General features: G+C 50.6%; 1 protein-coding gene across 1 annotated transcript in view; it reads left to right on the top strand.

Moving 5' to 3' along the window:
* Positions 1-14,645, top strand: part of LOC311137590 (obscurin-like) — a gene marked incomplete at both ends in the record, with an annotated part of 70,355 nt that overhangs the window by 13,450 nt on the left and 42,260 nt on the right. Inside the window, 12 exons of the mRNA XM_084172098.1 lie at positions 8,447-8,713; positions 8,818-9,087; positions 9,395-9,664; positions 10,203-10,469; positions 10,620-10,892; positions 11,060-11,323; positions 11,538-11,804; positions 12,190-12,456; positions 12,611-12,880; positions 12,997-13,266; positions 13,516-13,791; positions 14,118-14,384. Coding sequence (XP_084028224.1) covers positions 8,447-8,713; positions 8,818-9,087; positions 9,395-9,664; positions 10,203-10,469; positions 10,620-10,892; positions 11,060-11,323; positions 11,538-11,804; positions 12,190-12,456; positions 12,611-12,880; positions 12,997-13,266; positions 13,516-13,791; positions 14,118-14,384 — 3,228 coding nt within the window. The remainder of the gene's footprint in view (positions 1-8,446; positions 8,714-8,817; positions 9,088-9,394; positions 9,665-10,202; positions 10,470-10,619; positions 10,893-11,059; positions 11,324-11,537; positions 11,805-12,189; positions 12,457-12,610; positions 12,881-12,996; positions 13,267-13,515; positions 13,792-14,117; positions 14,385-14,645) is intronic.

Below are 14,645 nucleotides of genomic sequence, written 5' to 3'. Positions count from 1 at the left end.
AAATGACAAGGATGTTAAGCTTGAATGGGCTAGTGACTGTAACAGCATGGAATTCAAATGAGGAGATAGACAGATGGGTCAGGGGAAAAAGAGAGAATGTCCACTTGGGAGAGATGAGGATTCCTGTGCCACCACCTTGCCGACCAGGTGCTCTTGGGGTATGCGAGAACACATGGTCAGACGAGGAGAGAGCGGTAATCCAGTGGTAATTTTCAGTGGTAATCCATGTTTCTGTCAGCGCCAAGAAGTCGAGGGACTGGAGGGTAGCATAGGCTGAGATGAACTCTGCCTTGTGGTCCTCTGTAGCTCAACTGGTAGAGCACGGCGCTTGAAACGCCAAGGTAGTGGGTTCGAGCCCCGGGACCACCCATACACAAAAATGTATGCATGCATGACTGTAAGTCGCTTTGGATAAAAGCGTCTGCTAAATGGCATTATATATATATATATTATATATATATATATATATATATTATAATTGTTGGCCACAGAACGGCAGTTCCAGAGGCTGCTGGAGACCTGGAACTCCACGTGGGTCGTGCATGGAGGGACCACCAGGTTAGAGAGGCTATGCACTTAAATAGTGAATGGCTGTCACGCCCTGACCTTGAGAGCCCGGTTTTCTCTAGTTGGTTTGGTCAGGGTGTGAATTCTATGTTATGTATTTCTATGTTGGCCGGGTGTGGTTCCCAATCAGAGGCAGCTGTCGATCGTTGTCTCTGATTGGGGATCATACTTAGGTATCCATTTTGCCTACCTTTAGTTGTGGGATCTTGTTTCTTTTTAGGCTTGTTTGATGTGTAGCCTTTAGAACTTCACATTACGTTGCTTTTGTTGTTTTGTCTGTGTTTATATAATAAACAAACATGTACGCATACCACGCTGCACCTTGGTCCAATCCTGTACTCAGCGAACGTGACAGAAGATCCCACCACCAACGGACCAAGTAGCGTGCCCAGGAGGAGCAAACACCCTGGACACAGGTGGGGAAGATGTGGTCTTGGGAGGAGATTTTTGCTGGTAAAGGACCCTGGGCGAAGGTAGAAGCCCAGGTAGGAGAGGATCAACGGCGACGCCAACGGTGCCGACGACGAAGGAAGCCCGAGAGACAGCCCCAATAAAAAAAATTGGGGGGGCACACAGGGTGGTTGGCGGAGCCAGGGGGCAGACCAGAGCCAACTACCCGCACTCACTGTAAGGAGTGTGTGTTCATTGAGGAACCAGGTTATGCAGAGATACGCACTGTGTCGCCAGTGCGCCTTCACAGCCCAGTGCGTCCTGTGCCAGCGCCCCGCACGTGCCGTGCGAAAGTGGGCATCCAGCCAGGACGGGTTGTGCCGTCTCAACGCTCCTGGTCTCCAGTACGCCTCCTCAGTCCAGTATATCCTGCGCCAGCCCTACGCACTGTGTCGCCAGTGCGCCTCCCCAGCCCGGTAAAGCCCGTACCTGCTCCTCTCACCAAACTAGTGGTGCGTGTCGCCAGCCCGGTACGCCCCGTACCTAATCCCCGCACCAAACCAGTGGTGCGTGTATCCAGTCCTGTACGCCCCGTACCTGCTTCCCGCACGGCTGGTGCCAGAGCAGTCCGCTCCACCGGTGCCTAGTCTAGCTCCGGTCAGCTGCTCTACTCCAGTGCCAGAGCAGTCCGCTCCACCGGTGCCTAGTCCAGCTCCGGTCAGCTGCTCCACTCCAGTGCCAGAGTAGTCCACTCCACCGGTGCCTAGTCCAGCTCCGGTCAGCTGCTCCACTCCAGTGCCAGAGCAGTCCGCTCCACTGGTGCCTAGTCCAGCTCCGGTCAGCTGCTCCACTCCAGTGCCAGAGCAGTCCGCTCCGCCGGTGCCTAGTCCAGCTCCGGTTAGCTGCTCTAGTCCAATGCCAGAGCAGTCCACTCCACCGGTGCCTAGTCCAGCCCCGGTCAGCTGCTCTGGCTCTAGTCCAGAGCCAGAGCAGTCCGCTCCACCGGGGTCCAGTTCAGCTCCGGTCAGCGGCTCCACTCCAGTGCCAGAGCAGTCCGCTCCACCGGTGCATAGTCCGGGTCCGGTCGTCTACTCTCCCACACCACGGTCCAGACAGGAATTGGTGCATCGCGGGAGGACTGCAGAGCCAGAACCAGACGTCGGCCCCTCTCCAGGGTCAGGGCCCCCCACACCAGGGTCCAGCCATTTTGCCTACCTTTAGTTATGGGATCTTGTTTCTGTTTAGGCTTGTTTGATGTGTATCCTTTAGAACTTCACGTTACGTAGCTTTTGTTGTTTTGTCTGTGTTTATATAATAAACAAACATGTACGCATACCACGCTGCACCTTGGTCCAATCCTGTACTCAACTAACGTGACAATGGTGGACGCTTTTCCATGGGTTCATTTTCATGCCAGTTGTAAAGAGAAGCATTGTGTTTAATATTAGGAAAGTGTCACGGTTCTCTAAGACAGAACCCAGAAGCAGACAAGGACACGGTGAGCTGAACGAAGGTGAGGGTTTATTTACAGATTCAAAAGATGCAGAATAATCCAGGAGACGGAGCGGGTGGCGGAGATGGAGGTGAAGTGGCAGATTAAATGATGGCACGGCAGGGGTTGGGTGAAGGTTCCGGGAGAATGACTGTAGACAGAAAAAACGGAGGTAAGTACAAGGCAGGTCAACAAGGTGCAAAAACAACAAAACTAACGCTAGTACTCAGAGGCTGATACGCTGACAAAACATACTGTTAATGGCTAACGATCCGGCAGGGAATGGATGTCAGGTCAGAGCTTAAGAAGGGGTGATGATCAGGACAAGGTGTGCCGAGGCTGATGAGAAGCAGGTGTGGTTAATCGAGAGATCACCCGCCTAGCAACGTCGCCCGGCAACCGGACAGGGTGCGTTCAGGCACCTACAGGAAACAGGAGATACCGAGCAGAAAAACAGCAACACATGCAGGAACAGACTCAGGACGCAGGGTTCATGACAGTACCCCCCCTCCGATGAACGCCACCGGGCGGACTACCCGGAGCGCCAGGATGGAGGCGGTAGAAGTCACGAAGGAGGTCAGCATCAAGGATCTGACGCCGATGAATCCAACTCCTCTCCTCAGGACCATACCCCTCCCAGTCCACGAGATACTGGAAACCCCGGCCCCGCCGTCTGGAATCCATGATGCGGCGCACCGTGTAGACAGGACCTCCTCCGATCATCCGAGGAGGAGGAGGAGGAGGAGGCGGAGGGGGCAACAGAGGGCTGAGGAGAACAGGCTTGAGGCAGGAGACATGGAAGGTGGGATGGACTCTGAGCGTCCTAGGCAACTTGAGTCGAACCACAACCGGATTAATCACTCTCTCCACCACAAACGGACCAATGAACCTCGGCGACAGTTTCCTTGACTCAGTCCGCAGAGGAAGGTCCCGTGTAGCCAACCAGACCCTATCTCCGATGGCATAAGCGGGGGCTGGAACACGGAGACGATTCGCCTTGAGCTGATACCGGTCAGAAACTCGAAGGAGGGCCTTTCTGGCCTGATGCCAGGTCCGGTGGCAACGACGAATGTGAGCCTGGACAGAGGGAACCGAGAGATCCTTCTCCTGAGAAGGAAACAAGGGGGATTGGTAGCCGTATAGGCACTGGAAGGGAGACATCCCAGTGGCAGAAGTAGGGAGAGTATTGTGGGCATACTCAACCCAAGGCAACTGAGAGACCCAAGAGGTGGGGTTGGAGGAAACAAGGCAGCGCAGCGTGGATTCCATCTTCTGGTTGGCTCTCTCCGCCTGTCCATTGGATTGGGGGTGAAATCCAGATGTGAGACTGACTGTAGCTCCAATGGCCAAACAGAAGGACTTCCAGACAGCAGAGGTGAACTGAGGACCACGGTCGGAAACTATGTCACTGGGCAATCCGTGAACCCTGAAAACCTCCCTAACCAGGATCTTGGACGTCTCAGAGGCAGAGGGAAGCTTGGAGATGGGCACAAAGTGGGCGAACTTGCTGAATCTGTCCATAATAGTCAGAATGACCGTGTTCCCCTCAGAAGAGGGCAACCCAGTGACAAAGTCCAGGGCCAGATGCGACCATGGTCGCCGGGGGATAGGTAGGGGGTGAAGAAGTCCAGAGCTGGGCCGATTGGCACTCTTGTTCTGCGCACAAACTGGACAGGCAGCAACAAACCTCAGAGTATCCTCTCCCATGGCAGGCCACCAAAATCGTCTGCGTAGAAGCGCCATCATCCGAGCCACGCCAGGGTGGCAAGCCATCTTGCTGGCGTGGGACCATTGGAGGACAGCCGATCGGACCGACTCAGGCACAAACAACCGACCGGGTGGACCGTTACCGGGGCCGGGCTGCGTCCGAAGGGCCGCCATAACCTCCTCCTCAATCCTCCACATAACGGCTCCTACGACAAGGTTCCGGGGAAGAATCGTCGCAGTCTTGGCCCCACTCTCCTCCGTCTTGGAGAACATCCGGGACAAGGCGTCCGCCTTGCCGTTCTTAGACCCCGGTCGGAACGTCAAGGAAAAATTAAAGCGTCCAAAAAACAACGACCACCTGGCCTTACTGGAGTTGAGACGTTTAGCCGATTGCACGTAAGCAAGATTCTTGTGGTCAGTCCAGACAACAAACGGTTGCTCCGCCCCCTCCAACCAGTGGCGCCACTCCTCCAAGGCAAGTTTCACTGCGAGAAGCTCCCGGTTACCCACATCGTAGTTCCTCTCCGCAGACGAAAGCCGACGAGAGTAGTAGGCGCAGGGATGGAGTTTACCGTCAGTGGAGCATCGCTGGGACAGGATGGCGCCAACCCCCACATCAGACGCATCCACCTCAACGACAAACTGACGGGCAGTGTCAGGTTGAGAGAGAATCGGAGCGTTGGTGAATCACCTCTTCAAATCCAGAAATGCTCGGTCCGCCTCAGGATTCCAACTGAAGGTTCTGGTACTAGAAGTCAGGGCAGTTAAAGGAGCGGCCACACGGCTGTAATCACGGATAAATCTACGATAGAAATTCGCAAACCCCAGAAACCTCTGAAGCTGCAATCTCGTACCGGGCTGGGCCCAATCCAGAACCGCCCTAACCTTCTCTTGGTCCATCCTAATCTCTCCCCTGGAGATGATGTACCCGAGGAAGGATGTAGTGTGGGCGTGAAATTCACACTTCTCGGCCTTCACAAACAGGCGATTCTCCAACAATCGTTGCAGAACCTGCTTGACATGCTGGACGTGGCTGGAAGGCTCCTTAGAGAAGATAAGAATGTCATCCAGGTAAACGAACACAAAAAGACCGATCATATCTCTCAGGACGTCATTCACCATACTCTGGAACACTGCTGGAGCATTGGTCAGTCCAAACGGCATCACCTGATACTCGAAATGACCCATCGGTGTATTGAAACCAGTCAACCACTCGTCATCCTCTCTGATCCGGACCAGATGATACACATTGCGTAGGTCCAGCTTGGTGAACACCGTAGCACCCTGTAAGGAGTCGAAAGCAGAACTCATCAAGGGCAGGGGATACTTGTTCTTGACCGTGATATCATTCAACCCCCGATAATTAATACAAGGTCGAAGAGAGCCATCCTTCTTACTCACAAAGAAGAATCCTGCCCCCAGGGGTGATGACGAGGGACGAATGAGACCAGCAGCTAGGGACTCCTTTATGTAGGTCTCCAAAGCTTCACGTTCAGGTCGAGAGATGCTGTATAACCGTCCCTTGGGATAGACAGCTCCAGGGAACAGGTTTATGGCACAATCATATGGTCGGTGGGGAGGAAGTGACAGAGCCCTCTGCTTACTGAACACCTCCCCCAAATCGTGATATGTTTCGGGGACCAGGGACAAATCTGGGGGGTTAGCCTCATTGACCTGACTGGAAACAGAATGGGAACAGGCAGTCTTGAGGCAGTTAGCATGACAATCAATGCTCCAACTAGTTACCTTGCCAGTCACCCAATCGAACGTGGGATTGTGTTCCTTCAGCCAGGGGTATCCAAGGACCAGAGGAACATGGGGAGAAGGCAGAATGAAGAATGAGATAACCTCAGAATGATTCCCCGACAACAGCATCTTAACCGGTTCCGTCCTCATCGTGATACGTGCCAGACTACTGCCGTTCAGAGTGGTCGCTTCAATGGCTTCCGGTAGTCACTCCTTGGGAAGCCCCAGCTGTTCCACCACGTCGGCGTCAATAAAGCTGCCATCGGCACCTGAATCGATGAAAGCGTTAATTGCTAAACTATGATTCCTGTTCATGAGGGTAGCCGGGAAACGGGGTCTGACAGGGGTATTGAGAGGTTGAAACCGGCTCGCTAAAAGTCCTCCCAAACTTAGCGAGCCGGGCAGTTTGACAGCCGCTGGGAACAAGTGGAGATATAATGTCCCGACCCACCACAGTAGAGGCAGCGGTTGGTCTCACGTCTATGTTGGCGCTCCTCCTTGGTTAACCCGTGCCGCCCCACTTGCATGGGTTCAGAATCTGGAGGCAGGACCTCTCCACTAATCCTGTGTGGTGGACAATGATCGACGCGTTCTGGTCCACCTCCTGACCCGACTGGGAACCGAGAAGCTGATTGATTGGACGGGCCCCATTGCTTCTCCCTCCTTCTCTCTCGAACTCTGTTATCCACCCGAATAGACAAAGCGACCAAACTGTCCAGGTCACTAGGCTCCGGATAGGAGATCAGCTCATCCTTGAGTTGCTCTGACAACCCCTGATAAAAGGCCGCTTGCAGTGACTCTTCATTCCACCCACTCTCCACAGCCAATGTCCTGAATTCTATTACGAAGTCGGCAACTCTGCGAGCTTCTTGGCGAAGAGAAAACAGGCGCTTAGCTGCGTCCTTACCTCGGACAGGATGGTCAAACAGCTTCCTCATCTCTGCCGTGAACTCCTGGTATGAAGCCATGCACGTGTCCTGTCGTTCCCATACGGCTGAAGCCCACTCCAGGGCTCTACCACGCAGCAATTCAATGACAAAGGCTATCCTAGCCTTGTCTGTGGCATAAGAGTGGGGCTGTAGATCGAACACTAATCCACACTGCACAAGAAAGGAACGGCATCTTCCCAATTCCCCCTCATATTTATCAGGCGTCGGAACCTTGGGCTCACGGAAGGGCACAGCTCCAGAAGCGGCAGGCGAGATGGGTGAAACCGGTGGTGGATTCTCCACCGGCAAACTGAGCTGAGCCTGGATCTTCGTCAGACTGGTAGAAAAGTTCCGAACTGACAATGCTATCTCCTGTAGCGCCGTGCTATGTTGTCCCAACATCTTCTCCTGATGGGTAATGGCATGGCGAACCGAGTCCAGGTCCGCTGGGTTCATTTCTGGCCGGATCGTTCTGTCATGGTTCTCTAAGACAGAACCCAGAAGCAGACCAGGACACGGTGAGTTGAACGAAGGTGAGGGTTTATTTACAGATTCAAAAGATGCAGAATAATCCAGGAGACGGAGCGGGTGGCGGAGATGAGTAGATGGAGGTGAAGTGGCAGATTAAATGATGGCACGGCAGGGGTTGGGTGAAGGTTCCGGGAGAATGACTGTAGACAGAAAAAACGGAGGTAAGTACAAGGCAGGTCAACAAGGTGCAAAAACAACAAAACTAACGCTAGTACTCAGAGGCTGATACGCTGACAAAACATACTGTTAATGGCTAACGATCCGGCAGGGAATGGATGTCAGGTCAGAGCTTAAGAAGGGGTGATGATCAGGACCAGGTGTGCCGAGGCTGATGAGAAGCAGGTGTGGTTAATCGAGAGATCACCCGCCTAGCAACGTCGCCCGGCAACCGGACAGGGTGCGTTCAGGCACCTACAGGAAACAGGAGATACCGAGCAGAAAAACGGCAACACAGGCAGGAACAGACTCAGGACGCAAGGTTCATGACAGTAAGTTGAGAAGTAAATATAGTAGGCCTAGCCTATAGAAAGCTGATGGGATCGACGTCAGAGTGATTAGAGGGACAATAGAGTGCTGAGCACCAGGCAAGTTTGGTAGGCTACTAATGACCATCAGCAGCATCACAGCTTGGAGAAGCCTAATTACCGTGACTAAATGGTCACGTGGAATTTGACTGCCACCATGACTCTTGACCGCCGGTGTGGCGATAACGCGGTCACCGTAACAGTCCTATCCTTCAGTAACTTTAGACAAGCAAGAGATCTAAGAGCCACTGATGCTTGGAAGAATGTGAAAGATGAGATCAAGATTAGGGCTCCCGAGTGACGCAGCGGTCTAAGGCACTGCATTTTAGTGCTAGAGGCGTCACTACAGACCATGGTTCGATTCCAGGCTGTATCACAATCCGGCCCTGATTGGGAGGTCCATAAGGCGGCACACAATTGGCCCAGCGTCGTCCTGGTTTGGCCAGTGTAGGCCGTCATTGTAAATAAGAAATTGTTCTTAACTGACTTGCCTAGTTAAATAAAGGTTCAATAAAAAAATCAGTAGCTAATGTGTTTGTACTGTTTAATGTCTCCTCCAGAAAAGCCAGCGGTGTTCCTGAGGTCTCTAGAAGACATGTCAGGGGAGGAGGAGGGGAAGTTGTGTCTGCAGTGTGAGACCTCTAAGGAAACGGTCACCCCCGTCTGGAGGAAGGATGGTACAGTCCTTGCCAGCAGTGACAAGTATGAGCTGCTCAAGTTTGGGAAGTCCTTAGCGCTCATCATCCATAGTCTGAGTAAGGATGATGCTGACCACTATAGCTGTGACCTGGGCACCAGCCAGACCAAGGCCAAGGTCACTGTACATGGTACGTATCGTCCTTGTCATCAACGAGGTCTGGTCCAAACCAGAAATGCCCATTTGATCGTCTATCAATTGTCCATCTGATCTCACTGACATTTCCCACCACAGACCTTCACATCACCATTGCCCAGCGTATGAAGACGGCCTCTGTTCTGGAGGGTGAGAGCTGCAGTTTCGAGTGCGTCCTCTCTCATGATGTCATCGACGAGCCCTCCTGGACCCTGAACGGTCAACTTGTGGTCAGCAACAGCCGCTTCCAGAGCGTAAACAAGGGCCGCAAGTACAAGATGACCATCAGAGATGCAACCTTGACGGACGCCGGGGACGTAGTCTTCTTCATCAAAGACCTCAGCTGCAGGACCATGCTATTTGTCAGAGGTGAGTGACTGAAGCGTGTCTGTCTGAACTGTGTACGAACCTGTGTGTCATCCGGGCCAGTCACATTATCCTTGATCTAACCTCTTGAAAAGCAACAGTAGGATGGCACTCAGGCTATACGTTTTACTATGTAACGTATGTTTGTTCCTAAGGTGGGCCTGTTGCAACATGTGGGTGTCCAGATAGAAGGCCTGTAAACAGATTATACTGTATTTGTCCCTAGAGAAAACCTGCTGTAATGTTATACTGTATTTGTCCCTAGAGAAAACCTGCTATAATGTTATACTGTATATCCTTCCTCCTATAGAGAAGCCAGTGCATGTTTTCAGGGACATGATGAATGTCAAAGCCACCCCAGGGGAGGACGCTGAGCTGAGCTGTGAGATCACCAAGCCTGAGGCCTTCATACGCTGGCTGAAGAATGGCCATCAGATCAGGCACAGCCCCCCCAAGTACGAGATCAATGTGGAGGACCACCTGGTACGGCTGGTGATCACGAACACCTGCATCAGAGACTCTGGGGAGTACTGCTGTGAAGCAGACGGCATTGCCACCCGGGCTAAGCTGGAGGTCAGAGGCAAGTACTGGGTAGTACTACAGTATTACTGTGTAACGGTATAGTGTTGTTTTGCAATGTTTTGTATTCGTGTCAAATGCAAATTAGATTAATTGCGACTCGACTTTGACTCAGAACCTCAAGACTCCGGACTCAACTTTGACTTGAGACTGATTACTTGAAAGACTTGTTTTGAAATGTTCTGGCCAGTTTCTGGACTGCTTTTGTACCTAATCAGGTGTGGCACACAGGAAGTGTATTTAACTCCTCCCACACCTGCTCAGATGTATCACATAGGAAGTGTATTTAACCCCTTCACACATCTGCTTAGGTGCAGCACACAGGAAGTGTATTTAATCCCTCCCACACCTGCTCAGATGTAGCACACAGGAAGTGTATTTAGCCCCTCCCACACCTGCTCAGATGTAGCACACAGGAAGTGTATTTAACCCCTCACACACCTGCTCGGATGTAGCACACAGGAAGTGTATTTAACCCCTCCCACACCTGCTCAGGTGTAGCACACAGGACATTTATTTAACCCCTCCCACCCTTGCAGAGCTGCAGCACATGTTTGCACGTGAGCTGCGGGAGGCACAGGCTGAGGAGAAGAGCAAGGTGACGCTGGAGTGTGAGACGAGATTGCCGGCCAAGCGGGTGACCTGGCTGAAGGGCATGGCGGAGCTCCGGGCGGGCAAGAAGTATGTGATGAAACAGAAGGGCGTAGTCCTCTCCCTCACAATCAGCTGCCTGGAGAAGGGTGACACGGACGTGTACACCTGCGACGTTGGCACCATGCAGAGCCGGGCGCTACTGACCGTGCATGGTAAGGCCATAGAAATATAATTAATAGAACAGACATTTTCATTCAAGTCAAAGTTCTGTTTTAGGTTGGCTTTTGACAGCCATATTGAGTGTACTCCTTTCTATACAGTTTGTGTATGTTTAATGTTAAACCCTTGTGTGATCCCTCCAGGTCAGAAGGTGTTGATCATGGATGAGTTGGAGGACGTTGAGTGTCTGGAGAATGACACGGTGATGTTCAGGTGCCGTATCTGTCCCAGCGACTATGTTGGGGTCAAGTGGTACCTGGATGAGACCTTACTGTACACCAACAAGCTGAATGAGATCCAGGTGGTCCCGGGGGGATACCACAGCTTAACCTTCAAACAGCTGGCCCGTAAAGACTCGGGCACCATCTCCTTCGAGGCAGGCGACAAGAGGTCCTACGCCTCATTGCTTGTTAGAGGTAACTTCAGCGTAAACTTGTTCTGATTTACAAACATCTAAAAACACTGTAATATTACAACAACTATTCACAAAATGAAACTATGTCAATTATATGTAAATCATTTTTGTCCAGAGTTTATGTATTTGACACAGTTGTCTATGTAATCTACCTTTCATGTGGTTAAGAGAGACGTCCAACCATTACCAAAACATTGGAGGATTGTGAGGCCATTGAGGGAGGCAGTTTGGTGCTTGTGTGTATGACCTCTAAGCCATGCCACATCCTGTGGTACAAAGATGGCTGCCTAATGTGGAGCTCCTCAAGGTACTACGTCAGTCGCTCAGGTAACGAGGCCAGGCTGACCATCAGGGAGGTCAGTAACAGCGATGCTGGGGTGTACGAGTGCAGCGCTGGATCGGTCAGCACCAAGGCCGTCGTCAATGTGAAAGGTAAGAACAGGTCCTCTGTTTTGAGATATTTTATCATGTTGTTGTTGTTCTTACTATGCATTTGGCATTACATATAAAGAAGTACTGTATATGAGATAGTGGAGATAGTGGAATATGATCAACATTTCCTTCAAAAGACATAGAACAGGATTACTTCTTTACCGGTTTGCTTCAGCTCCTCTTGCTTATTCATGGTTCCATCTTTCTGTTCCAGCCATCCCAGCTGAGTTCACCCAGCCGCTGCAGAACATGGAGGTGAAGGAGGGGGAGGATGTGACCCTGTGGTGTGAGTTCTCCCTGCCGGGGGTTGCGTTCCACTGGAGGAGGGGCCTGGAGAACCTCAGGGCTGGAGAGAGGTACCTGATGAAGCAGAAGAAGTCCCTCATCTCTCTGACCATCACCGGCCCGAAGCCTGAAGACTCAGGAGACTACACCTGTCAGTGCCGAGACCACAGAACGACAGCCACCCTCACAGTCCACGGTAAAAATACATTCTTGTTTTTCATTTCTGTTCCCAGGATGCGTCGTATGGAGTCATTCAATAACTGCAATGTTGTATTATCAATTTACCTGATTTTGCGAACATTTACTTTGGACAAAATCAAGACATCAATATTCGTGTAATGCTTTTTGCATAACAATCTTAAATGACAGCAAAAAATTCTGAATTTGCGATGAATTGTAATTAACCACAGCAAATCCTGCGATTAACTCGATAACATTTTTTTTTTATCGTTTGACAGCCCTAACTATCACACCCATAAAATAAAGATCATCTATCTGAACATGAATGGAAATACATTTCATTTTCTTTCAGTCGTCATGCCTGTTGGTGGTTAATACTAAAACGCATATTTACTCGCCAGCTATCCCCATCTTCTTCAAACAACAATTGAAGAATGTTCAGGCTGAGGAAGGCAACAGTTTCACATTGCGCTGTGAGCTATCCAAACCAGGAGTCCCCGTAGAGTGGAAAAAAGGAGAGGAGCTGCTGAGGATTGGAGTGAAGTTCCAGATAAGGAAGAGAGAGACCATATCGGAGCTTCAGATATGGAAAGCTGTGCCAGAAGACAGTGGAGTTTACAGCTGCCAGTGTGCAGACCAAAAGACCACAGCCACCGTCAAAATCAGCGGTAGGAAGTTCCTCAGCCTTATTATGTTTTCCTGTACAGCTGATCTTTCTTGAAGTTACATTTTTTACATTTACATTTTGGTCATTTACATGAAGGCCAAAATACATTACAGTTTGTACTATTCTCATTAAATGATTTTTCCATGTTTCTTCAGCCCTGCCCGTTACCTTCAAACAAAAGCTGAGGAACGTGCAGGTTGAGGAGGGGAACAATTTGGTGTTACACTGTGAGCTCTCTAAGCCAGGAGTCCCTGTAGAATGGATAATGGGTGGAGAGGAGCTGCTGAACAATGGAGAGAAGTTTCAGATAAAGCAGAGAGAGTTGGTGAATGAACTGAAGATTCTGGATACAAAACCTGAAGACAGCAATATCTACACCTGCGTTTGTGGCAATGTGGAGACCACAGCCGGTGTTACTGTCACGGGTAAGGGTTGGAGACCATTGAGAAAATAATTAAATTCACATCAGCATCAAATTACAATCCTTTTTTATAAGTGAAAGGACAGCATCCATGTTTCTCATTGCTATGGTTTCTTTCAGCAATTCCCATCACTTTCAAGCAAAAGCTGAGGAATCTGCAGATTGAGGAAGGGAACACCATCAGCCTGCACTGTGAGCTTTCTAAATCAGGGGTCCCTGTGGAGTGGAGGCTGGGAGGAGAGATGATACTGCAAAATGGAGACAAGTATCAGATGAAGCAGAGAGGCTTGGCACTGGAGCTCGTCATCAGGGAGTCTCTGCCTGAGGACAGTGGAGTCTACAGCTGTGTGTGTCGAGACCAGAAGACCAAGGCCACAGTCAAAGTCATTGGTAGGGGGAAACACACACTGCTCTAATGAAACCATTTTCACTGGTGCTCATCTCACATAAACTTGGTTAAATGTTCAATGCCTGACTTAACTTGAGCCGTTAGCTCCAGTGTAGGCTTCATTCAATGTCCTTCATCTTATCTGGTGAAGGGTAAAGGTTTCTCAGGGCTGTTCTAGATTTCACCGTGTTCAATGTTCACTCTTTGATCAAATGTCCTCGCTGACTTCCTATCTCTCTTGGTTCCCTCAGCTGTACCCGCCACCTTCAGAGTGGGTCTGAAGAACCAGGAGGCCCAAGAGAAGGGCAGTGTGACCCTGCGCTGTGAGTTGTCTAAGTCTGGCGTCCCGGTGGAGTGGTGGAGGGGGGAGACAGAACTGTCCCAGGACCTGTTAGGGGGAAAATACCAGATCAAACTGGAGGCGAGGATCGCTGAGATGACCATTACCAACGTGCAACCGGAGGACATGGGAAAATACAGCTGTGTCACTGGAGACCAGAAGACCACCGCTGCTGTTAAAGTGCAAGGTAAGAAACATTTGATCTATATCAATGATTTTCCTTCCAAATAACCTCTTAGAACAGGGGTCCAATCCGACCCGCAGGATTTTTTTGGAAAATCGTTTTGACGGTGAGGAAATATTTTTTTTAATCAGTGCGGCCCTCCAGACCTCATTGAAGACAGAATGCGGCCCCCGGGGCAAAATGAGTTTGACACCACTGTCTTAGAACATTTACTTATTTAGAGGTGGAAGGGTTGACTGACTCCTGCTTTGAGACCATACACAGATAGTGGGGTTGTATTTATACTTCTTGCGCTCATACAATATGAACCAATGTTAACGTTTCCACAGCTCTCCCTGTGGCGTTCAAGCGCCAGCTCCAGAACACCATGATCAAAGAGGGGGACAGTGGGGAGTTCTGGTGTGAGCTCTCCAAGCCTGGAGCCCCAGTGGACTGGAGGAAGGGGAGAGTCATCCTGAAGTCTGGAGACAAATATGAGATGAAGCAGGAGGGACGCATCACTAAACTGCTCATCCATGACGTGGAGGAGAGTGACGCTGGGAAATACACCTGCAAGACTAAAGACGCCCAGTCAACTGCTGAGCTGACCGTGAAGGGTGAGTCAGACCATAATTGTGTGGTCTAAGAACATGGTTCAATTTTTGTATTAATCATATGACTTTATATTGTAACTTATGATTTTTTTTATTTGTGATATTGTATATCCAGGTGCATCTCCAGTCCAGTGTGTATCACGCAAGAAAGAGCACATCAGAGGAGGCTGGTGGGAGGAGCTTTCGGGAGTGTGGGTTCATTGTAATGGCTGGAATGGAATCGATGGAACTGAGTCAAACACGTTGTTTCCATGTGTTTGATGT

Source organism: Coregonus lavaretus, assembly GCF_964263955.1.
Source record: "Coregonus lavaretus genome assembly, chromosome: 11".
NCBI lineage: Eukaryota > Metazoa > Chordata > Actinopteri > Salmoniformes > Salmonidae > Coregonus > Coregonus lavaretus.
Note: the sequence above shows the minus strand (reverse complement) of the source record. Positions and strands in the feature narration are given on the sequence as shown.